Source organism: Pholis gunnellus, assembly GCF_910591455.1.
Source record: "Pholis gunnellus genome assembly, chromosome: 8".
NCBI classification, from domain to species: domain Eukaryota; kingdom Metazoa; phylum Chordata; class Actinopteri; order Perciformes; family Pholidae; genus Pholis; species Pholis gunnellus.
Genome location: NC_136534.1, coordinates 26,397,516 through 26,424,122, shown reverse-complemented (window position 1 = coordinate 26,424,122; position 26,607 = coordinate 26,397,516). Strand labels below are relative to the sequence as shown.

Below are 26,607 nucleotides of genomic sequence, written 5' to 3'. Positions count from 1 at the left end.
GGTCTGCCCCCCCCACAGCTCCAGAGATCAATCTGAGGGGTCACGAGACCGGTAACATGGCAGCAAAGAAGAAAAGAGAACCAAGTAATCTGGTTTTTGCTCTTGTTTTGTGAGATTAGGGAACATTTTTTAAATATTCTAGAGTCAAACTTTCTGTTACTCAATGGGAATAAAACTGAAGTCATTTTATTTGGACCACAGCATTTGACCAACATTATGTCTTCTCATCTTGACCTTTGACCTCTTCTGTTTAACCATTCAAATCAGGATTTAAGTGTGACAATTAAATCAATGAGGTAGGTAAATTAGGCTTAATGTTCAATAAGAATAAACCGAACATCTTTATTTTTTTAATTGTCATTATTTATTGCCTCGTGATCAACACATGCTCACTCTTCCATGTAGGTATGTTTAGTTCTTAAATGACACAAATATAACAAGTAAATACATGATGTATACAACTAATGCAAATTAACCATAAACATCAAATATCAGATGAAATAATCAGCATTAAATACATCTGTATCAATAAACTAGATAATTAACAAAGGCACAGGTGAATATGACTAAATCTATGGTTTAAATACACTTATACTGCCACCTAGTGGGAGAAAGAAACACTTACTTTGTGTGTCCTTACAGGCTACACTCTGCGTTCACTAAATCAACAGCACAACACAGTGGAAGCACAACTATCAGTGCAACAGCAACATCTCTGTGAACACAAACATGACTTTGATTAAACTATATCACGAACTGTGTTGCATCAAACAATGCACCGATTAATGGAACAGTTGATTATTGCTGTGTGCATTGATAAATGAATATTAAACAGCATGTAGTCAACTAGTGATGCTAACACACTCCCATCGGCCGAGATTTATTTATTTATTTATTAATTTCTTGCATACGGTCATTATATTGCCTTCACTTTTATTTTGAAATATTCTTGTTTCCGGGATACCTGTTGTGCTCTGAGTCTCGTTTTAAAGGAAAAAACAAAAAAGGGATTTGCAAAAACGAAATACGGCTCGTTATTTGACTTTGGTTCTTTGGTTTTTCCGTTTTTTAATTCAGAACCAGAAACGGAAATACTACCTTCCATTTCCGTTTTCCCGTTTTTGGTTTGAAACGAAAAACGAGAATACCATGGTATTCCCGTATTTAGTTTTTTTCGAATTAACGGTGAAACAGATGACTAAAACGTACACGGACCTGGTCGGCTCTTCTTCTGTCTCCTTAGTGGCCTTTTCCTCTCTGCAAAGAAGCTCTCCAGAAGTGTTTTACTCATTTTCGCTAGTTTGTGGGCTTCACTTTTGAGGTAACGTATCACGTGACCGAGACAAGCGTCTTGCCAAGTGTCAAGAGACTCAGGCGGATGAAATTGCGAGAGAATCCGGTCATTTTTCAAAATAAAACATAAAAAATAAAATCAATAAAACGGGAATAATATAATATTTATTCTTTCTGTGCGGCCCGGTACCGGTCCGCGGCCCGGTGGTTGGGGACCACTGGTTTAGAGAACACATCGGACGGATCGGCTTTTCTTCTTCTACAATCTAGACCAAGATAGTTTCAACAGTCGAAGGTAAAATACCAGATGACATATGATCATATTCAACATAATCCTCTGAACCATATTCAGTTTTTATCATCGTAAAAATACACAACTTTGGAAAACACAGATTCTGTAAAAAACAACAAAGTTGAGCTTTTTGTTATTAATAAAAGCCTGAATAAACCAAGAGTTACAGAACAATGTTCATAAATCGGTAGACTACCAACAAATATTTGTTAATATTATTATTTATTTTACATAAATAGAATATATTCTTGATTTTCATCTTGTATTCTCATCAGGTTTTCTTCAGTAAATGATAAAAGTTACTAAACACAATGAATAAATATCTCTCTATCACACAACAACAAATGTTTTCAGTATTTTGCTTTTTCATCATTTTTATGAATCTATTTGATGTTTAAACTGAAGCTGCTTTGATGTTATGACTCCACTATTCCTAAAATACATAACTTTTGTTCACATATTGTCCTAAAATGTCCTCCTGACACATTTGGTATCTTTGTTAACTTTGTGTTCTTGAGTGGAATCTTCAATGAGTTTCTGTGTTTTTATGTCTTTGTGTTGGGCTGACATGAGTTTAGATGGAGCTGGCAGAGTTCAAGTGAAGTCACTTGGTCTTTATTGAAGCAGCAGCACGTTGTCATTAGTATTAATGAGAGCTCTTATTCACTTCTTGTGCCTCACAGTTTTTAACCTGCATTCAGCTCATGTGTTTGGAGTTTCCATTTTCTAAACGTCTCCGTTCTAAACGCCTGACACTGAATGAACATTGTCCTCTAAACTTACATCATTTATCCTTCATTCAGTCTGGAGTTCTGCAGGTTGTCAGAGGTCAGCTGCTCTTCTCTGGCCTCAGCTCTGAAGTCCAACTCGTCACCTCTGAGAGATCTGGAGCTGAGTGACAACGACCTGAAGGATTCAGGAGTGAAGCTGCTGTGTGACCTTCTGGAGAGTCCAAACTGCAGACTGGAGACTCTGAGGTCAGTCCACGCTTCAGCTCCACGGATGAATCTTTACTACATATTATTCTTCCTCTACGTTTGTGGGTGTGAATGTGGTTCTATAACAGAAATAAGACTTCAACATTAAAATGTGGCACATTTCTACACTGATAATATTCTCACACTTAAAATGAGGCTAAACACGTGTATGCAGCAGATAAATACAAAACGCTCAACCAAAATATTATTCAAACCAAATGCTGATTATAATAAAGCCACAATTCAATTAGTTCAAAACCTGCATCCCTCACAGGCTGAATTAGCTCCAAACACTTGACTTTAAAGTGTAATAAAGTGGACTAACCCTCGGCTGCATGCACCATGAACACAAGAACCAGGTCCACTAATCTCCCACAGAACTCTAGAGAAAGACCAGTACATCTGTTGATGCTGTTCCTGAACGAGCTAAAGAAGATCAATCTATACTATTCATATTTGTTTAATCAACCATTTAACCTCATTTATGTACAAACATAACTTACACCCATAAAGTTGTGAATTTCTTTTCTTCATATTTTATTTTTCCTGGACTAAATGTACGTTTTGTTCACCTGGGCGTGGCACCGTAGCGTGAGCTTCTGATGGCGTGTGAGCTCCGAGCATGAACAAAAGGTTTTATACTCAACGTGCTTTTAATTGCATTATTCTCTGAAACACCAGAGGACGAACAAACTAAATGAACTGTGAAGAATCAGGAAGACAACCAGTGTAACGCCATAAACCAACCTCCACAACCAAGAGGAGGAACTGTTATCATCTGTAAACTCATATCTCATATTCATGGAGACTTTATTACCTTCATACAAACCCTGTAAACAAGTCAAGTATTAAATGTGTTATAAAGAAACAAAGGTTGAATATGCTGTAAACTATTTGATTTGGCTGTTAAATATTTACTCAAATGTAGATTTTTAAGACCTCCTGTTTCTAAAGCATCTAAAACAATGTGTCAGACATCTAAATAGTGCTTTTATCAGTAAACTATTTGTGCCTCGTCGTAGCAAAGATTCAGAGGTGCACGACCAAGCGGCGCCACCACTTGTGGAGCCTTCGTGCAGGACTCGCAGGCCGTGATGACATCATTGTTGTGGAGCGTGCCGGCTTCACTGTGGCGAGTTTAAACTAAGCTTTTAGTCTGCAGTCACAAAAGTCAACCGTCTCGTAAAGAAACTGCAGAAAATGTCCAACGTTAGCTGTTAAAGTACATCACATGTTTGGTAAACGGTAATCTGTATACAGAAGATCATCTGAACTCATATTTAACTTGATAAAGTTTACTCTCTGAAGTGGAACTATTTATTGTGGTGTGTGTTTCTACTAATAATAAAATAGAGGGCGGATATCATGATGAAGATCTGCAGTAACAGAATGATGAAGTCAGCTCCACATTTAAAACATGAACACATCTGATTGGATTATAAATGGATGTTTATCTGAATCATTTATCCTTCATTCAGACTGAGGGGCTGCAAGTTGTCAGAGGTCAGCTGCTCTTCTCTGGCCTCAGCTCTGAAGTCCAACTCGTCACCTCTGAGAGTTCTGGACCTGAGTCACAACGAGCTGAAGGATTCAGGAGTGAAGCTGCTGTGTGACCTTCTGGAGAGTCCAGACTGCAGACTGGAGACTCTGAGGTCAGTCCAACATTCTTTCCTCCTGTGCAGACATAAAGCTGATATTATACTGATCTTAAAGGACCTTAAAGCCTCAGCGGTAGTAAAAGTTCATTAACTGTGGCAGAGAAACGTTGAGCTATAGATTTAAATAAAACATATTTATTCATTTATTGCCTAACATTTGCTCCATCCCACATGGGATTACAAGACACCACTTTTTTCCAGACATCTTCTGGTCTTGAAAATACAAAACATGTAGAAGAAAATAAAAACTAAAACTTGGTAAAGAGCTATTGTTTTCCTCTTCTTCCAGACGTTCTGCAGATACCTGGCTAAGTTATATGTTCCACTTTTAAACAGCCATCTCAGTCTTTGTGCATCATCCATATTTATAAAATCTATGTTTGACTTACCAAACAAAGCATCGCAGTGTTCACGGTGAAAAAGGAGAGTAGAAAACACAATGGAACTCGTTGTTTATATCGTTTAGAGCAGTGATTCTCAACTGGTGGGTCGCGACCCAAAAGTGGGTCACGGACCTTTGACTGGGGAAAAATCCCCAAAATCCTGTGCTTTTATTTTGAAGGGGATTTTTTATGCAGGAGTTATTCACACTCCTTAACAGTATTTGGTGTTAATGCCTTGTAATGCTAATATACACCCGCCATTTCACAGTATAGAAGAACACCCACAAAGTTTGTTTTCATCCTAAATGAGCGAAACGCAAGTACGACACCGACTACCTGAGGTATGGATTTTCTTACATAGAGGACAAAAACCTCAGTGTGTTTTCTGCAGCGAGGTTCTGGCACAAGAAAGCATGAAGCTGTTTTACTCGTTTACGTGAAACATGTGGGACGGGGACTTACAGGAACAATTTCTCTGCACAAGAGAGCTCCTACACTACGACTGCAGAGGACATTTTCAGCTCAGGTTCAAACTGCTCCATCTTTACATTAAATTCATCTGAGAAGTTGGAACATTCGGGTCGCGGCTTGTCATTAAGGGGTGATGGTGGGTCCCACAGCCAGACCAGTTTAGAACCACTGGGAGAAGAATGCCAGCACTAATTCTGAAGGTTTCTGCTTTTAGGGGAGTGTTTGGCTTGTGCTCTCGGTCGCAGTTTTCAACAGTTTTCAACAGCCCTCGTCCCACAGCAGTCTTCTGCAGACCAGTGTTATTGGGAACTTCATTTTACGAGACAGTGTCGTGCTGGTGTGTCCAACATGCTAATGAGCTGGTAGTCTGTTGCATTGGTTCCCAACTCAATTCAGCCTGACGGTCTGCCCCCCCCACAGCTCCAGAGATCAATCTGAGGGGTCACGAGACCGGTAACATGGCAGCAAAGAAGAAAAGAGAACCAAGTAATCTGGTTTTTGCTCTTGTTTTGTGAGATTAGGGAACATTTTTTAAATATTCTAGAGTCAAACTTTCTGTTACTCAATGGGAATAAAACTGAAGTCATTTTATTTGGACCACAGCATTTGACCAACATTATGTCTTCTCATCTTGACCTTTGACCTCTTCTGTTTAACCATTCAAATCAGGATTTAAGTGTGACAATTAAATCAATGAGGTAGGTAAATTAGGATTAATGTTCAATAAGAATAAACCGAACATCTTTATTTTTTAAATTGTCATTATTTATTGCCTCGTGATCAACACATGCTCACTCTTCCATGTAGGTATGTTTAGTTCTTAAATGACACAAATATAACAAGTAAATACATGATGTATACAAGTAATGCAAATTTACCATGAACATCAAATATCAGATGAAATAATCAGCATTAAATACATCTGTATCAATAAACTAGATAATTAACAAAGGCACAGGTGAATATGACTGAATCTATGGTTTAAATACACTTATACTGCCACCTAGTGGGAGAAAGAAACACTTACTTTGTGTGTCCTTACAGGCTACACTCTGCGTTCACTAAATCAACAGCACAACACAGTGGAAGCACAACTATCAGTGCAACAGCAACATCTCTGTGAACACAAACATGACTTTGATTAAACTATATCACGAACTGTGTTGCATCAAACAATGCACCGATTAATGGAACAGTTGATTATTGCTGTGTGCATTGATAAATGAATATTAAACAGCATGTAGTCAACTAGTGATGCTAACACACTCCCATCGGCCGAGATTTATTTATTTATTTATTAATTTCTTGCATACGGTCATTATATTGCCTTCACTTTTATTTTGAAATATTCTTGTTTCCGGGATACCTGTTGTGCTCTGAGTCTCGTTTTAAAGGAAAAAACAAAAAAGGGATTTGCAAAAACGAAATACGGCTCGTTATTTGACTTTGGTTCTTTGGTTTTTCCGTTTTTTAATTCAGAACCAGAAACGGAAATACTACCTTCCATTTCCGTTTTCCCGTTTTTGGTTTGAAACGAAAAACGAGAATACCATGGTATTCCCGTATTTAGTTTTTTTCGAATTAACGGTGAAACAGATGACTAAAACGTACACGGACCTGGTCGGCTCTTCTTCTGTCTCCTTAGTGGCCTTTTCCTCTCTGCAAAGAAGCTCTCCAGAAGTGTTTTACTCATTTTCGCTAGTTTGTGGGCTTCACTTTTGAGGTAACGTATCACGTGACCGAGACAAGCGTCTTGCCAAGTGTCAAGAGACTCAGGCGGATGAAATTGCGAGAGAATCCGGTCATTTTTCAAAATAAAACATAAAAAATAAAATCAATAAAACGGGAATAATATAATATTTATTCTTTCTGTGCGGCCCGGTACCGGTCCACGGCCCGGTGGTTGGGGACCACTGGTTTAGAGAACACATCGGACGGATTGGCTTTTCTTCTTCTACAATCTAGACCAAGATAGTTTCAACAGTCGAAGGTAAAATACCAGATGACATATGATCATATACAACATAATTCTCTGAACCATATTCAGTTTTTATCATCGTAAAAATACACAACTTTGGAAAACACAGATTCTGTAAAAAACAACAAAGTTGAGCTTTTTGTTATTAATAAAAGCCTCAATAAACCAAGAGTTGTAGAACAATGTTCATAAATCGTTAGACCACGAACAAATATTTGTTTATATTATTATTTATTTTACATAAATATAATATATACTTGATGTTCATCTTGTATTCTCATCAGGTTTTCTTCAGTAAATGATAAAAGTTACTAAACACAATGAATAAATATCTCTCTATCACACAACAACAAATGTTTTCAGTATTTTGCTTTTTCATCATTTTTATGAATCTATTTGATGCTTAAACTGAAGCTGCTTTGATGTTATGACTCCACTATTCCTAAAATACATAACTTTTTTTGACATATTGTCCTAAAATGTCCTCCTGACACATTTGGTATCTTTGTTAACTTTGTGTTCTTGAGTGGAATCTTCAATGAGTTTCTGTGTTTTTATGTCTTTGTGTTGGGCTGACATGAGTTTAGATGGAGCTGGCAGAGTTCAAGTGAAGTCACTTGGTCTTTATTGAAGCAGCAGCACGTTGTCATTAGTATTAATGAGAGCTCTTATTCACTTCTTGTCCCTCACAGTTTTTAACCTGCATTCAGCTCATGTGTTTGGAGTTTCCATTTTCTAAACGTCTCCGTTCTAAACGCCTGACACTGAATGAACATCGTCCTCTAAACTTACATCATTTATCCTTCATTCAGTCTGAGGAGGTGCAGGTTGTCAGAGGTCAGCTGCTCTTCTCTGGCCTCAGCTCTGAAGTCCAACCCGTCACCTCTGAGAGTTCTGGACCTGAGTTACAACGACCTGAAGGATTCAGGAGTGAAGCTGCTGTGTGACCTTCTGGAGAGTCCAGACTGCAGACTGGAGACTCTGAGGTCAGTCCAACATTCTTTCCTCCTGTGCAGACATAAAGCTGATATTATACTGATCTTAAAGGATCTTAAAGCCTCAGCGGTAGTAAAAGTTCATTAACTGTGGCAGAGAAACGTTGAGCTATAGATTTAAATAAAACATATTTATTTATTTATTGCCTAACATTTGCTCCATCCCACATGGGATTACAAGACAACACTTTTTTCCAGACATCTTCTGGTCTTGAAAATACAAAACATGTAGAAGAAAATAAAAACTAAAACTTGGTAAAGAGCTTTTGTTTTCCTCTTCTTCAGACTTTCTGCAGATACCTGGCTAAGTTATATGTTCCACTTTTAAACAGCCATCTCAGTCTTTGTGCATCATCCATATTTATAAAATCTATGTTTGACTTACCAAACAAAGCATCGCAGTGTTCACGGTGAAAAAGGAGAGTAGAAAACACAATGGAACTCGTTGTTTATATCGTTTAGAGCAGTGATTCTCAACTGGTGGGTCGCGACCCAAAAGTGGGTCACGGACCTTTGACTGGGGAAAAATCCCCAAAATCCTGTGCTTTTATTTTGAAGGGGATTTTTTATGCAGGAGTTATTCACACTCCTTAACAGTATTTGGTGTTAATGCCTTGTAATGCTAATATACACCCGCCATTTCACAGTATAGAAGAACACCCACAAAGTTTGTTTTCATCCTAAATGAGAGAAACGCAAGTACGACACCGACTACCTGAGGTATGGATTTTCTTACATAGAGGACAAAAACCTCAGTGTGTTTTGTGCAGCGAGGTTCTGGCACAAGAAAGCATGAAGCTGTTTTACTCGTTTACGTGAAACATGTGGGACGGGGACTTACAGGAACAATTTCTCTGCACAAGAGAGCTCCTACACTACGACTGCAGAGGACATTTTCAGCTCAGGTTCAAACTGCTCCATCTTTACATTAAATACATCTGAGAAGTTGAACATTCGGGTCGCGGCTTGTCATTAAGGGGTGATGGTGGGTCCCACAGCCAGACCAGTTTAGAACCACTGGGAGAAGAATGCCAGCACTAATTCTGAAGGTTTCTGCTTTTAGGGGAGTGTTTGGCTTGTGCTCTCGGTCGCAGTTTTCAACAGTTTTCAACAGCCCTCGTCCCACAGCAGTCTTCTGCAGACCAGTGTTATTGGGAACTTCATTTTACGAGACAGTGTCGTGCTGGTGTGTCCAACATGCTAAAGAGCTGGTAGTCTGTTGCATTGGTTCCCAACTCAATTCAGCCTGACGGTCTGCCCCCCCCACAGCTCCAGAGATCAATCTGAGGGGTCACGAGACCGGTAACATGGCAGCAAAGAAGAAAAGAGAACCAAGTAATCTGGTTTTTGCTCTTGTTTTGTGAGATTAGGGAACATTTTTTAAATATTCTAGAGTCAAACTTTCTGTTACTCAATGGGAATAAAACTGAAGTCATTTTATTTGGACCACAGCATTTGACCAACATTATGTCTTCTCATCTTGACCTTTGACCTCTTCTGTTTAACCATTCAAATCAGGATTTAAGTGTGACAATTAAATCAATGAGGTAGGTAAATTAGGATTAATGTTCAATAAGAATAAACCGAACATCTTTATTTTTTAAATTGTCATTATTTATTGCCTCGTGATCAACACATGCTCACTCTTCCATGTAGGTATGTTTAGTTCTTAAATGACACAAATATAACAAGTAAATACATGATGTATACAAGTAATGCAAATTAACCATGAACATCAAATATCAGATGAAATAATCAGCATTAAATACATCTGTATCAATAAACTAGATAATTAACAAAGGCACAGGTGAATATGACTGAATCTATGGTTTAAATACACTTATACTGCCACCTAGTGGGAGAAAGAAACACTTACTTTGTGTGTCCTTACAGGCTACACTCTGCGTTCACTAAATCAACAGCACAACACAGTGGAAGCACAACTATCAGTGCAACAGCAACATCTCTGTGAACACAAACATGACTTTGATTAAACTATATCACGAACTGTGTTGCATCAAACAATGCACCGATTAATGGAACAGTTGATTATTGCTGTGTGCATTGATAAATGAATATTAAACAGCATGTAGTCAACTAGTGATACTAACACACTCCCATCGGCCGAGATTTATTTATTTATTTATTAATTTCTTGCATACGGTCATTATATTGCCTTCACTTTTATTTTGAAATATTCTTGTTTCCGGGATACCTGTTGTGCTCTGAGTCTCGTTTTAAAGGAAAAAACAAAAAAGGGATTTGCAAAAACGAAATACGGCTCGTTATTTGACTTTGGTTCTTTGGTTTTTCCGTTTTTTAATTCAGAACCAGAAACGGAAATACTACCTTCCATTTCCGTTTTCCCGTTTTTGGTTTGAAACGAAAAACGAGAATACCATGGTATTCCCGTATTTAGTTTTTTTCGAATTAACGGTGAAACAGATGACTAAAACGTACACGGACCTGGTCGGCTCTTCTTCTGTCTCCTTAGTGGCCTTTTCCTCTCTGCAAAGAAGCTCTCCAGAAGTGTTTTACTCATTTTCGCTAGTTTGTGGGCTTCACTTTTGAGGTAACGTATCACGTGACCGAGACAAGCGTCTTGCCAAGTGTCAAGAGACTCAGGCGGATGAAATTGCGAGAGAATCCGGTCATTTTTCAAAATAAAACATAAAAAATAAAATCAATAAAACGGGAATAATATTATATTTATTCTTTCTGTGCGGCCCGGTACCGGTCCGCGGCCCGGTGGTTGGGGACCACTGGTTTAGAGAACACATCGGACGGATCGGCTTTTCTTCTTCTACAATCTAGACCAAGATAGTTTCAACAGTCGAAGGTAAAATACCAGATGACATATGATCATATTCAACATAATTCTCTGAACCATATTCAGTTTTTATCATCGTAAAAATACACAACTTTGGAAAACACAGATTCTGTAAAAAACAACAAAGTTGAGCTTTTTGTTATTAATAAAAGCCTGAATAAACCAAGAGTTACAGAACAATGTTCATAAATCGGTAGACTACCAACAAATATTTGTTAATATTATTATTTATTTTACATAAATAGAATATATTCTTGATTTTCATCTTGTATTCTCATCAGGTTTTCTTCAGTAAATGATAAAAGTTACTAAACACAATGAATAAATATCTCTCTATCACACAACAACAAATGTTTTCAGTATTTTGCTTTTTCATCATTTTTATGAATCTATTTGATGTTTAAACTGAAGCTGCTTTGATGTTATGACTCCACTATTCCTAAAATACATAACTTTTGTTCACATATTGTCCTAAAATGTCCTCCTGACACATTTGGTATCTTTGTTAACTTTGTGTTCTTGAGTGGAATCTTCAATGAGTTTCTGTGTTTTTATGTCTTTGTGTTGGGCTGACATGAGTTTAGATGGAGCTGGCAGAGTTCAAGTGAAGTCACTTGGTCTTTATTGAAGCAGCAGCACGTTGTCATTAGTATTAATGAGAGCTCTTATTCACTTCTTGTCCCTCACAGTTTTTAACCTGCATTCAGCTCATGTGTTTGGAGTTTCCATTTTCTAAACGTCTCCGTTCTAAACGCCTGACACTGAATGAACATTGTCCTCTAAACTTACATCATTTATCCTTCATTCAGTCTGAGGAGGTGCAAGTTGTCAGAGGTCAGCTGCTCTTCTCTGGCCTCAGCTCTGAAGTCCAACTCGTCACCTCTGAGAGTTCTGGACCTGAGTTACAACGACCTGAAGGATTCAGGAGTGAAGCTGCTGTGTGACCTTCTGGAGAGTCCAGACTGCAGACTGGAGACTCTGAGGTCAGTCCACGCTTCAGCTCCACGGATGAATCTTTACTACATATTATTCTTCCTCTACGTTTGTGGGTGTGAATGTGGTTCTATAACAGAAATAAGACTTCAACATTAAAATGTGGCACATTTCTACACTGATAATATTCTCACACTTAAAATGAGGCTAAACACGTGTATGCAGCAGATAAATACAAAACGCTCAACCAAAATATTATTCAAACCAAATGCTGATTATAATAAAGCCACAATTCAATTAGTTCAAAACCTGCATCCCTCACAGGCTGAATTAGCTCCAAACACTTGACTTTAAAGTGTAATAAAGTGGACTAACCCTCGGCTGCATGCACCATGAACACAAGAACCAGGTCCACTAATCTCCCACAGAACTCTAGAGAAAGACCAGTACATCTGTTGATGCTGTTCCTGAACGAGCTAAAGAAGATCAATCTATACTATTCATATTTGTTTAATCAACCATTTAACCTCATTTATGTACAAACATAACTTACACCCATAAAGTTGTGAATTTCTTTTCTTCATATTTTTATTTTTCCTGGACTAAATGTACGTTTTGTTCACCTGGGCGTGGCACCGTAGCGTGAGCTTCTGATGGCGTGTGAGCTCCGAGCATGAACAAAAGGTTTTATACTCAACGTGCTTTTAATTGCATTATTCTCTGAAACACCAGAGGACGAACAAACTAAATGAACTGTGAAGAATCAGGAAGACAACCAGTGTAACGCCATAAACCAACCTCCACAACCAAGAGGAGGAACTGTTATCATCTGTGAACTCATATCTCATATTCATGGAGACTTTATTACCTTCATACAAACCCTGTAAACAAGTCAAGTATTAAATGTATTATAAAGAAACAAAGGTTGAATATGCTGTAAACTATTTGATTTGGCTGTTAAATATTTACTCAAATGTAGATTTTTCAGACCTCCTGTTTCTAAAGCATCTAAAACAATGTGTCAGACATCTAAATAGTGCTTTTATCAGTAAACTATTTGTGCCTCGTCGTAGCAAAGATTCAGAGGTGCACGACCAAGCGGCGCCACCACTTGTGGAGCCTTCGTGCAGGACTCGCAGGCCGTGATTACATCATTGTTGTGGAGCGTGCCGGCTTCACTGTGGCGAGTTTAAACTAAGCTTTTAGTCTGCAGTCACAAAAGTCAACCGCCTTGTAAAGAAACTGCAGAAAATGTCCAACGTTAGCTGTTAAAGTACATCTTATGTTTGGTAAACGGTAATCTGTACACAGAAGATCATCTGAACTCATATTTAACTTGATAAAGTTTACTCTCTGAAGTGGAACTATTTATTGTGGTGTGTGTTTCTACTAATAATAAAATAGAGGGCGGATATCATGATGAAGATCTGCAGTAACAGAATGATGAAGTCTGCTCCACATTTAAAACCTGAACACATCTGATTGGATTATAAACGGATGTTTATCTGAATCATTTATCCTTCATTCAGTCTGATTGGCTGCAGGTTGTCAGAGGTCAGCTGCTCTTCTCTGGCCTCAGCTCTGAAGTCCAACCCGTCACCTCTGAGAGTTCTGGACCTGAGTTACAACAACCTGAAGGATTCAGAAGTGAAGCTGCTGTGTGACCTTGTGGAGAGTCCAGACTGCAGACTGGAAGCTCTGAGGTCAGTGAGGGGGTCCGAGTCAGTCCGTGCTGGTTCATCAGTGTTGTTATTAAAACACAGGGCGGTTTACTCACAGTGAGTATAGGAGCCAAATGTATTCTCTGGCTATACATTGGGTGGCGCTATATTATTGTCCTGTGCTCCGTCTATATATCTTGGTAACTCACTGGTGTTGGCAGGTGTTTGACCCCGGAAGGGCAAACGGTTTTTGACCGCTTTATGCGTTACAGTTACCCGAACTGGTGTGTTTTATGTCGGTGGAAACAAAGGAAAATAAACAAGCTTTCATCAAACAAACTGGTCAGTGAATATGTACCTCAAAGGTAAAGCCCCACGCTAGCGCGTCAGCCAGGTCATTCCAGAGGGAACGACACCTCAGTGGCCTACAGAACAAGACTGGGCTTCTTTAACAGTGAGGGTTTCCCTCCTTTTTCTCCCTTCGAGACCAAAGAATCAGAGATTTTACCATCGAGTGCAGTTCCTCTGATGTTTCTTTTCTTTCATTGCTTCACAAACATTTCTTCCTTCATGTTTTTCTGCATCTAGACTGTTATTTCCTCTAATGCACGCTCACAACATGAATGAGACGAGATCAAAAAGCAGATTAGTTGCTTCATATTAGGACTATGAAGCTGGCTAACTCAAAGAATGAACAATTATTTAAAACTTGATCATAACTTTTGGGATTGTGTTCCTCCCGACAGGTTGAATGACGGGTTGACTGACAGGTTGATCACTAAGAAACACAAACAATGTGAGTATTGAAAGAATGTCCCCATTCAAGCTATTCTACATTAAAATCTGATCTTAATGAGCCTCATCGTAACAAAAAGTATTTTTCAATTCTGTTCGAGCTGTTTGAAGAACTTTGTCTGCTGATGTTTCTCTTTCTCTTCTTCTCTCCATCAGGTGACGCCGACGGCAAACTGGATGAGAAAACAAATGTGCCCGACAAAGAGGTGAGGGAGCAGCAGCTGAAGAGCGTGAAGTTTATTTATTGAGGTTTCTCTGCTGAGTAAATGTAATCATTGTGTACCAGGGGAACAGAGGGCAGAGAACTGTGGCTTGTTACTTGATTTCTATTGAAATAACTAACTTTGTGCCTTCTTCATTCCAGGCTCCATCCTCATTCTCACCTGAACACACAGCTGAATCTTCATACAGGTAATCCTATGAAATACACTATTCCAGCTTCTTTCATGGTTCATCAAGTTGTGATTCTAAACGAAGGTCTGTTGTCTGTGGGGAGCAAGTCAAAGCAGGACCTGGACCGTATTTATAAAATTGTGGAGAATCCATATAAAAGACAAGAATCAGATTAATAAAACTGTGCATGCATTCATTCACGGTTCAGGTCCTGGTTCAGGTGGCTTTGAACACAAAAGGCGACATTGAAACGATGACGAACTGACAGAAGAACAAAGAGTCTGGACCGGTATATGAATAGAGAGGTTGATGAGGGAATGAGATGCAGGTGAGGAGGTGGGCAGGGATGAGGGAAGTGGAACAACATCTCAAGAACAATTGTCTTGAGAGTATGTTCACGAAAGTAATACATGCTGCTGATGCTCATAATGAAGAAGAATCTTCCCGGTAACGTGTCTGACCAATGACGGAACAGCTTTCTCTCACATGGCATTAGTCTTGAACTTCGCTGTGTGAACACAAACCGACGGGCAAATGCAACCACTGTACGAAGTTAGTCTCTGAATCGACGACAAAGCAAACAAACTACGGGTCTGAAAACGCCCTGAATCAGAGTGGAGTTGTCCTCTGGGTGTCATCAAGCTTTACACTACGATCAGTTTCCCTGAGCTGCACATGGACACCTGTGAGTGAAAACAGATCATGTGACTAACAGGCCAATAGATGCTTCTTATATTTATTCGACCTTTCCGTGTCCTACAGGTTCAGGTGTCCTGGTCCAGGTGTGTTCCAGTGTTCTTTGACTGGACTGGTGTTTGTTATGGCTCAAGAGGCAGAGCTGCTGTACAGGACTGTCCAATGGGATGAGGGCCTCCTCCAACCAGCTGGCAAGAAGGCTGCAGGGCCGCTGTTCAACATCAAGAGTTCTGAGGATGCTGCAGTCCGTCAGCTCCACCTCCCACACTGTGAAACAAAGCACGGTAAAGACATGGCTGTCTTCAGTGTTCAGGAATAAATTACCAAAACTACAAAGAGTATTAATGCGTAAAACTAGCTGCATCTGGTGACATGCAAAAAAATATATTATAATGGTGGTAACACTAAATGCACAGATCCAGACAGATCACGTGTGGGGAAATAATGATGAATTAAAAAATAATAGTTAAAGGATAGGGGCGGAGTGGGAGGCTCCAGAGTCAATTGGCGAACACACTTCATGCAAACTCAAAAACAAGCGGTGATGTAAGCAGGAAATCAGCTCAATCTTCCGTTAGCTGTTAGCGGTTAGCCAACACTGACTAAAACAATGACAGTGAGCCACAGAGCAGCTGCAGAGAGGTACTCAGCAGAGTGTGTACTGGTAGCTTCGTTAGCTGCCAAACTCATCGTCCATTCCGTTAGCCGTCAGGCCAAACACAACGCAAACTGTTCCTCCGCTGTGTCTCTTGCCTCATAGTAGTTGTTTGGGGGGTCGGTGATGCACTCAGCTGGGGTATCACTAGGGACCGGGGGTTTGTATGAAACAGGCAAGAACAGTTGTTTTGAGGAAGTGTGAGTCACTGCAACCACAAGAGGTCCTTGAGAATGCAGCCATAACTGAAATATGATGCAGTCAGCTGTAGCAGAAGGTGAGATTAGCCGTGGACAGACACAGAGGTGCACACTCACTCAATCACAGGCACGCATGAGACCAATCGCATGATTCTCCTGGTGGAGAAAAAAATGATGAATTGAACTCAAGTGGTAAGAAATGAATTAGGTTGGGATGAACCTGTTTTATCAATAATAAATAAAGGTTTAACAGCTCTTTGCTCCCACAGCGTTGGTCTTTGACGGCCTGTTGTCTGTCGTCCACATCACTGATGATGGAATGACAATCCTGGAGCCGCTGGAGATCACGGATACTCATGTGGTGGTGAAGGTCCCGAACCTCTCCTTGTTTGGCCTCGTCTGGGATTTCATCAGGAGGTTTTGGGACATCTCGCTGCCAATAAAGAGCAAAGTTCTGCTGTTCCTCCGACCCCCACACGTCAGGCATCAAATCCTCGATGTGTTTCTGCTGCAGAAAAACATCCCTTTCCATGAGGTAAAGCTATCTGTCTTATGTGCTCACCAGCAACTTAAACTCTTGTTTTAAGCCACAGCTGTTTCCACAAAGACGATTCACACGTTGCTCCTCGTGCTGTGCTCAGAATCAAATCTATCTGAACTGTAAATCTTTAGATTGTTTAGTTTTTTGTAGTTTTTTTGATTCTCTCTCAGCATGTATTTCCATCTGCCACTAACATTCGTGATACTTCTACCAGATGGCATGAATAGTAAACACAACACAGAAACAATGGAAAAAGATTTGCTGAGATGATCACTCAACTGAGAGGCTTTACAGGCAGAGTGAACGTTAGTAAAATGAACTTGTGTCACAGTCCCTTTTTTGATAAATGGACTAGGTTAGTTCCAAAACATAAAGAACAATTTAGAATCTACAGACAGAGAGAGAACGGCTTCTGGACTTTCAGTATTTGGCGTCCCAGTTGAAACCAGTATTTTACTGGGTTGGAAGATGATAATCTCCCTCCTGGATACAAACTGAACTTCACATCATTGAATATGATTTGTTTTATGCTGCATGACCAAAAGAAATGTGAGAAAATACTCAGAACAGTCCGTCAAAATATGAAGGAAAACTTTCCCTTCTCACCACTTACCTGAGTTCTTGATCAAGACAACTTGGTTTTAAATTATGGGCTCAAAAATGCAAACGTATTATTGATGATCTGTATGATGATGAAATACTAGTGACTTTCCAACAATTGAGGGATTCCTACCTGTTTCCAGCAGCACACTTTTACAGATATTTGAATCCATCTGGTCACAGTTCAGTGGATCTGTAGAGAGGACTAAGAAAGGGACGGTTGCTGAACAAGATTAAAACGTTTAATCTTCCATAAAGGCAAATAACGATGATGTTCTGGTTCAATAGAAATGGGAAACAGCACTCTGAATTCAAATGATGAAGATGGACATTTGATAACTCATCTCTTTTCTTTAGCCTTTTAATAGTCACCATGAAGACATGACCTGTTTGTTTGCAGTGCTGTAGCATTTGTTTGTTTTTATCGAGAAACATTTATTCTACGCTTTTATTCATTTACTTAGTTTATCCTCATAATCGTTTTAATTGACTGTAATTCTTATGTTTAGATGTTCTCTACACATAACATTACCCTAACTATCTGAGCTTAAACTAAACTAATACAAATATCCCGTTAACGAAGGTTGCCAGAGATCAACAATCTGCGAATTACATCCGGATCTCCTCCGAATGTGATCAGGACATTTGCGTTGGTAAAAGGTACCATGTCCACTGTGAACCTGAGGGATTCCATATACAGCCTAAGGTGAGTCAGATCACTTCTACACTTCTAAGAGTCTGTGTCCACATTCAGTTTTATTCCTGAGCACCAGCATCTTTTTTCACTTTGTGTCTGTGGTAGTTCCCTTAGCTGTTGGCTGTTAGCTGTTAGCTGTTGGCTGTTAGCTGTTGGCTGTTAGCTGTTAGCTGTTAGCTGTTAGCTGTTAGCTGTTGGCTGTTAGCTGTTGGCTGTTAGCTGTTAGCTGTTAGCTGTTAGCTGTTAGCCAAACACACCGTCCATAACAGTGAGCTGTAGAGCAGCGATCGAGAGGTACTCAGCAGTCCTGGTAGTTCTGTTAGCTAAACACCCAACTGTTATTCCTCCACTGTGTCTCCAGCCTCAGAGTAGTGTGTAGTGGCCTGTGTCCACATAGCATCTTTTCCTGAGTGCCAGCGTCTATTTTCATTCGTTCCCAATGAAATCTTTTTTTTTTTTGACAATCCGCCTTTTTTGAGCGGCCGCTCCGGGTGCTTGAAGTTAAAAACCTCTGAACTGGTGATGCTGGTGACGTCACTGTAGAAAATGAAAGAGAAGCTTGTTTTGTCTGTCTGTCTGTCCTGAACTTTAAACACAGATTATAGCTTGTGAGTGATTTTATCACCGTACACGTCGTCTCTGACGGATCGTCTTCCTCGTCTCTTAACGTTACAGCCGACAGATTGAGCATTCTCCAGCTCATCTATACAAAGTATGATGGTGCTCATGATGAAAAACAAAGTCAAGCCAATAGATAGAAGCCCAAATAGATAATAAAAAGCAAGTTAGTGGATCATACAATGGTGGCTAGAGTGGTGAAATGTTGTCAAGATATTGTCATAGAAACAAAACAAACGTCTCGGAGTGTTTTTTCGATGAAACGCTGGGATGAAGGGATCCACAGAGACCGTCCAGAAAGAGACACTATACTACGATTCACAATCAGGGAGGAAGCAGATACACATTGTGACTTCTGGTTCTTGTTTTCAGGGTAAACAATTTGACACGAGTTATGGACCGGATTTCTATCCGACATTTGAAGTTTTCCTGACCCCCAACACGGAGACAGTGACTTTAACGGTCCAGGACGAAGAGAGGAACGCAGTCTGGGAGCGTCTCGTATCACTGGAAGGTAAAGACGATCAGACACCCAGTGATGGACGAGAGTAGAACAGAACATTCAGGGAGCTCCACATCTCATATCATTCTTTATTTAGGCTGCAGTCTTTATGATCCGTATATATCTGGAACAAAATGCAGGACAGCTGCACCTCTCTTCTGTCAAATGAAGGCTGAAGACTTTCCTGTTCATTAAACACTGTACTGTAACTTTAATTAGTGTATTTTATACCCGTTTTATGCTATTTTAGCTTGATTTTATTTTGGCTCTTTAATGTATTTAAATGTCTTTTTATAATGTCTCTTGCATTTTGGGCTTTTGATGTTTTATGTGAAGTGCTTTGAATTCTTGCTGAAATGAGCTCAATAAATGAACTTGCCTTCATGTACGGGTGCAACGGATCATAAAGCTCACGGTTCAGATCGGAGTCACGGATCTGATCAGCACAACAGAAGAAAGGAGCAAATATAACGTTTAGAGATCCCTGATCACATTTATCTGCTGCAGATTACCGATCATAGATGATCCATGTTGGCAGATTGTTGTTTGTTTTGTTATAGCAGCTGGTCTACAAGACTCCACCGTCCAAATACATCTATTCAACCGCTCTGAAGTCAGAGTAAACATCAACATGTTTCAATTTGATCCTTTCACACAATTCAAATGATTGATGATACATTTGAACACATCACGATAACATAATGGAACTGAATGGAACCTTCGTACGTTAGCCGTTAGCGGTGCGGCTAACGTTACTAGCTCTCCTCATTTCAATTTCAACATGGATTTGTTGTTTACATGTAACATTACCAGAGATCAGAGAACAGAAAGCATAAATGATGATGTCCTGATTGTATATTTCTACGGATCAACAATGGTCCTTTACACCACTACTGACATGTAACACTACTGGGAACAATACGTGTAAATATATATATATATATATATATATATATATTTACATATATATACATTCTATCCTTTTTCTTAAAGGAGAACACAGGAAGTGATTTACATCGTAGAAATGTGAGGAATATCTGGCTGTAGCAGTTCAAAACAGACTTTTCATTTCTTTTGAACTTTACAATATTTTGTTGGTTATCTTCCAGGTACAAGAGCAGAAATTCAACAGAGAAATGTCCCGGCAGTGGACAGGGTCCCGACAGAGGACAGGGTCCCGACAGAGGACAGGGTCTCAGCAGACCAGAAGCTGTTCTCAGTTCGGACTCAATTCGTCGACAGAGTGTCTGATTCTGTCCTGAACCAGCTGCTGGATAAACTTCTTGAGCACGGAGTGATTACTGACGCTGAAATTGAGTCGATCAGAACAAAACACAGAGCAGATAAAGCACGAGACGTGATTGACACGGTGAGAAGAAAGGGATCTGAAGCCTGCTCAGTTCTGATCTCTGCCCTCCGTGAGGAGGACGAGTGGCTTTACACAGCGCTGAACTTCAGCTGAAGATGAACCAAGAACTGTGGAGTGATGATGATGATGGTGATGATGATGATGATGAATCTCTTCAACAGTTGTCTCACATGACTTATTATAATCTTTAACGGTGCACACTACGAGGCAGCGTTTCTAACAGGGTTTTGTGGGACTGTGGAAGAATAGTTTGTACGTTTTAAAGTCAAATGCATCTTTCTGTGACACATATGCAGCGTCAAAGTCCATGGACTCTTTCAGAGTTATTTCAACAACAGCTTGAGTAAGATGCCCCCTAGTGGTGGTGAACATGTACATAGTTTAAACAGGTGGTGTCAGAAGTACTCTGAGAAGCTCCGCCCACCTCCTCACCTCATTTCTAACCCATCTGGATTTTTCACGCCATTTCTTAACATCTTTTAGTCACCTATTAAAACAAGTATTTGGCATTTCAACAGTTTAGATTAACTTCATATTGTTGGTTCACCATATTCCAGCTGTCTTTGCATTTTAAAACTACAAAAGGCTAACGTGACCGAATTGGTGACTAGCTTATATGTGAGGTCAACGTTAAGCCAATTAAGGCTAACAAGCTAGCTAACTCAAACTCGACAGCAAGACGCAACGTTAATGTCAGTACAGTGTGGAGGGTGATTGTTGTTTACTCTTTGTAACGTCCATGGGTTCAGTAAAATAGACAAGACTGTTTGTGTGGGGAGTTTGCTAAGTTAGCTAATGTTAGCTCAGGGGTCGGCAACCCGCGGCTCCGGAGTTGTGTTGAATGAGAATGTTCCACCGCCAAGGCCTTTGGGCCGCTTGTTTTTCATTGTTGTTTCTATCAGTCTGAGACCAAAAGTCTGAGAGTGAAATGTCTAACATTGGCCATCGGCCCCCACCTTTGCTCATTCTGTATAAAGAAAGCTTGTTCACTAGTTTCTCGGTTCTTCCTCACTGAGACTGTACGCATTCTGTTGTGATGATTGAACCTTCTCTGTGCAGAAAATAAATATACAGAAGGGAACCTCTGGTCTTTGGTATTCTTTATTTCAGCATCAACAGACTCACGCAAAGCAGGTACGGGATATCTGACATTTCAGACAGACAGTAAATGGGCGTTGTAGTGACACTCAAACAAGTAACAATTAGGTTTGGTTGGCTATGAAATCCTGAAACTGTCCCCCAACATGCCCACCCTAGGTTAACAGGATTTCCCTCTGATGTTTGGAGAGGATGTATCAGGCTTCTGGAGAGGTGGCCGACCACATTGAAGACAAAGATCATCCAACAACGCAGAAAGCTTCCATCCATCAGTGAGCTGGAGGAACACCTGCTGGCAGCTGAGCCTCCTGAGGATGGCACTGAAGTGAGGTTGACTTTGGTAAGCTGTTTGTTCTTTTATTGCACTCAGACTTGAAATATATCAACAACATGTGGAAACGATTACATCTCAGCAGAATAAAGCTGGATTGAGATATCAAATATAAGATGACATTGTGTGTACTGCATATTGAAGTGTTTGGCTCAGTGTTGTGACATTGCAGACACGCTGAAGTGTGTTAACATCAAACGTGTGTTGTTCCAGGTCGGGACAGCGACCTGTCTTCAGTGTTCCTGCTGCTGCACCTGATTCCACCTTCTGCTCCGGGTCGGAAGAAACCAGGAAAGGTGTCGGCGTCCCAAGCAGAGAAGCATCTCGTGGCATTCAACAAGGTTTGTGTTTGTTTTCTAATTTATGACAAGAATGTTAAATTATAATCCGTGGTGGGATGAATGTGACTATAACTCCACTGTTTCTGGTGGCGAGTAGAACTGCAACGATTAATCGATTATTAAATGAATCACCAACTATGCTGATAATCGATTCATCTTTAATTCATTTTTTAAGAAAAAGTCCAAATTCTCTGCTTCCAGCTTCTTCAATGTGAATGTTTTCTGGTTTCTTTCCTCTCTGACAGGAAACTGAAGATCTTTGGCTCGTGAGGAAAACTAAATATTTGAGGACGTCATCTTAGGTTTTGGGAAACACTGATTCTCATTTTTCACAATTTTCTGACATTTCTGAAACAAACGACTATTATTGATGAATTGAAAATGCTCATTAGTTGCAGCCCTAGTGGTAACTAGACATGTAAATAATGACTTCATCAAATTAATAACGCAGAAATGTAAATGGCCCGATGTCACCCGGCCGTAGGATCGTGTAATATAAAGTGTTTATCATCTGATTATTAACTAGTGTAGAAACGCTTGGTTCATGTAAACCCTGCTGGGTGAACCACAGGCAAGACAAGTTTAGTAACTCATCACTTTTATTTGCAGTAATTGGTGAAGTCATTGAATGACTTTTGAGACGAGTAACTGTCATTACTAAAGTCCAACACTGCTAATATTACAACTATGTCATTGTGATGTCTCTCGGTGTGTTTGTCTTCTCAGACTGGAACAAACATCAAGAGCACCGTGATGCCATCACTACCAGCACTCAACCCTCCCTCCTGCTGCTGGAGCTGGAGGAAGGACGTCCACCAGTTCTCCAGCATCAAGACAAGAAGTCCAAACCTTGCAGGTGAAGCTCTTCTCTTGGTGCTCTGGATGAACTGTTTAAGGCACATCATACAACACCATGCTCCACAACATGTCCACGTTGATCCAAACCACCGTGAGCAACATTGATGTTGGCAAAGTCAAAGAGTCCTCGTGTTGCTTCATCAGCGCTTGAAGTTACTCCGACATCATGAAGGGTTTTGTTTGTCAGGCCGAGTCAACGAGTTCAAATACGCTTGTTGGGCGTTTACGATTGGTTCATGGTGACTTGCCTGGAGAAGATCTTCACCTTAAATGTGCTCAGACTGGATGTGGCTGTGTGTTTGGTACTTTTCAGTAATATCTGATGAGATGGTGCAGCCATCAAGACATGGAGTCTTAACTTTGAATGTCTAGTTTAATATGAGGAGCTCTGAAGATTAAAACATGTAAACAGACATTTTTAACATTTGTATGACATATTTCATATCCTGTACATGTTAACAACATGAATGTATGAAACTCCAGAGATCAGCTGCAGCGTCCAATCACATAACAGATGAACGATGAGGGGGCGTGTACCAAACCATGAGCCCCGAACGGGTCAATACGAGCACATGTATTGTTACACCATACAGAGGTTAAAGACCAATAAAGTCCAATTGGACAAACTCCAAATCTATTATGTAAGAATTACTCGTTTGTGGCCAAAGGAGAACCGCGGAGATAACATCTAAATCCAGATCTGATGACGAACATAAGTGTAAACTAAGCTGAGCGATGTGAAGAATCGTGAACAGCTCATAGATGCTCACTCACACAGCGGTGTGTGAAGGACCCGTGTTGCAGGTCCTTGTCCCTGTGCTCCCGGTAGACCACCCAACACTACGGATCTGTGCACTATAACAACAGCTACTCTGTCTGTACAGATCATATTTATAGTTTCTAGTTATATTTGACTTATTGTGGATTTTTAAGTTAATAATCTTTACTGGTTATTACTTATTTATAACACTTGTTTTGATACATTGTTTATTACTCTGTCTCTTGTTTGCGTCATATTGTTATTCTCTGTAGTGAGACGTGTGAAGAGGCCTTGGCTGTTTGTACTGTTGAACCCTCTGCAGTGTAATGACTGCGTGGTTCCACTAGAGGGCAGTGTGACAGCAGAACACAGAGGACACCTTCAGTCCACAGCAGCTGACTCGTGTTTGTGTTCCAGCTCCACCTGTCCACACACCTGCTCAGCTTCAGCTCCTGATTGGCTGCTAAACAATAGGAACAATAATTGTAACACACTGGAACCTTCCACAATAACGATGAACACAAACGCAGCGTGTTTATTCTCATTAACACGCCTCCATTGTTGTGCACACCAAAGAGCAAAGCTGCATGCTGTTTACAGCTTCAAGCTGTGGTTTCTACGTGATCTTCATGGTTACAGGTGTTTTCACAGGTTTCTCATGTTTCTTTAGTTTGGAATGATGAGTGTAATGGAGAGAACTGTGTGTAGTTATTAGTAAAAAGTGTGTTTTAGTGAGTAAAGCAGAACTGCTCAGTAGAAACATGAGTTAGTTACTTTTCAATCACCAGTTTTTGTCTCTTGACAAGTGGAAAGAAACTGTAAAAGAAAAAGTCCTGATGTGAGAATGACGTCAGTGCATTGAGAGAAAAAAGGTTTAGTTTTAATTCTTTAATTCTTAAAACAGTAACGTGACACTTTTCCCTCAAAATATTACATTTCAACTGTAGAAATAGAGACTTTATTAATCCCGCAAGGGGAGATGTGTTCGCTACAGCAGCATTATGATGCAGGTAAGCAACCAAAGTGACAGAGTGAAAAACATGGAGTATAAAAATGCACAATATATACAATAAAAATAGAATAATATTAAATGAACTAACTAAACAATAGTGCAAAGATTTAACCAAACAACAGTGTAGCTGTGTTATCGTCGTGTGATTGGTTTGATGAAACAGTGTTCTAGCAGAGGGCAGGAACGTTCTCCTGTATCTGTGTGACAGCGGAGCTGGATCAGTCTGTCCCTGCAGCAGGTGGTGGAGAGGCTGGTCCTGGTTATCCAGTATGGATAACAGTTTCTTCAGAGTCCTCCTCTCCACCACCTGTTCTAGATCGTCTTGTTTGCAGCCAGTGATGGAGCCTTCTTAACCAGTTTGTTAAGTCTGTTGGTGTCTCCGGCTCCAATGCTGCTCCTCCAGCAGACCACAGGAGAAGTAAAGTGCACTGACCACAACAGACTGACAGAACATCTCCAACATCTCGCTGCACACGTTGAAGGGTCGAAGCTTCCTCAAGAAAAAGAGTCGACTCCTCCCCTTCTTGTACACAGCGTTGATGTTGGTCTTCCGGTTCAGTCTGTTGTCGATGGAGACACCAGGAACTTGTCCTCCTCCACCATGTCCACCTCCTCTCCCAGAACTCTCAGCGGTTGTGGAGCCGTCGTCTTCCTCCTGAAGTCCACCACCATCTCTCTGGTCTTGGCCACGTTCAGCAGCAGGTGATTTCTCTTCACAATCTGGTTAAAGTAAACGGTTTATTTGGGACGAGATTTTAAAGGAGACATGTAGAATAAAATGTTTTTGATGAAATATCACAATTTTAAGTTTAGTTTTGGCTGCTTTTTCTGACGGAAGCGTGCTTCAAAGAAACACATGCTGTTCAATCCCGCCAGCGGGTTTAGAGTTAAGAATAAACTTTAGGATTGTGTCGATGTCAAGACCCCAAAAGCTCTGATTTGATTTGAAGACAAATGTCCAGCCTGGTGGACGATAATCAAAATGTATCAAAATGTAACGTGAGATAGCTAAATAACTAACTCAGCAGTGTTCCACACACAAAGGTAACGTTATCTTAGCTGATGTGTTTTATCTCAGCGACTCTTTTTATCAGGAAGAGAAAGAAGGAGTGAGAGCTCGTTGTTGTTGTGAGAACATCCTCTTACTAAACACACAGACGTCTAGTTTCAGAGAGAAACGTCACTTCAGACACTTCTTGGTGTGTGGTTTATAATAACGTATTTTCATTCTGATACTTTAACAGTTTTACAACAAAATGAGACTTTCTTAACCTGCAAAATTATCTTTTAAATCAACAAATTCATGTGTAATTCCTGGTAGACTTTAACCGGGATCAGAACAGTATTTGTTATTTGCCTCTCTCTACATGATGAAGGCTCTCCACTCATGACCATAATAACCACTGGTTCACTCGCTGATTCAGTTATTAGTGCGAATGAACCAGAGCGGTGCTGCTGGTTCTTTCTTCAGTCACAAGAATCAAAGAGCAGCTTGTTTCTTTTAGGTGCACACATGATGTGTTCAAGGACCGTTGGAAAGATGACAATCTGACAATACTGACTGTTTTTACAGCTTCTGGCTGTGATAAACGGTGCAGTTTTGACGATTGTTTGAACATTTTCAATCCTGCTGGAGGGTTTTGGGGTTCAGAAGTTTAATTAGGTTCTGC

At 40.1% G+C, this 26,607-nt stretch overlaps 2 protein-coding genes across 2 annotated transcripts in view; both read left to right on the top strand.

Annotated features, from left to right (window-relative positions):
• Nucleotides 1-26,607, top strand: part of LOC306700482 (uncharacterized protein) — a 133,556-nt gene that overhangs the window by 10,989 nt on the left and 95,960 nt on the right. Inside the window, exons 6-7 of the mRNA XM_079165508.1 lie at nucleotides 7,865-8,038; nucleotides 11,687-11,860. Coding sequence (XP_079021634.1) covers nucleotides 7,865-8,038; nucleotides 11,687-11,860 — 348 coding nt within the window. The remainder of the gene's footprint in view (nucleotides 1-7,864; nucleotides 8,039-11,686; nucleotides 11,861-26,607) is intronic.
• On the top strand, nucleotides 14,251-21,612 carry LOC306700488 (caspase recruitment domain-containing protein 8-like). The gene is made up of 7 exons (XM_079165517.1): nucleotides 14,251-14,472; nucleotides 14,631-14,677; nucleotides 15,422-15,639; nucleotides 16,480-16,745; nucleotides 17,935-18,057; nucleotides 19,039-19,180; nucleotides 20,278-21,612. Exons 1-7 carry the CDS (start codon nucleotides 14,392-14,394, stop codon nucleotides 20,628-20,630), a joined length of 1,230 nt encoding a protein of 409 aa, XP_079021643.1. The 5' UTR covers nucleotides 14,251-14,391; the 3' UTR covers nucleotides 20,631-21,612.

Coding starts and splice junctions, on each gene's coding strand:
- LOC306700488 (XM_079165517.1), top strand. CDS start 14,392: ATGTTTCTCTTTCTCTTCTTCTCTCCATCAGGTGACGCCGACGGCAAA. Junction 14,473..14,630: donor CAAATGTGCCCGACAAAGAG/GTGAGGGAGCAG, acceptor TCTTCATTCCAG/GCTCCATCCTCATTCTCACC. Junction 14,678..15,421: donor ACAGCTGAATCTTCATACAG/GTAATCCTATGA, acceptor CGTGTCCTACAG/GTTCAGGTGTCCTGGTCCAG.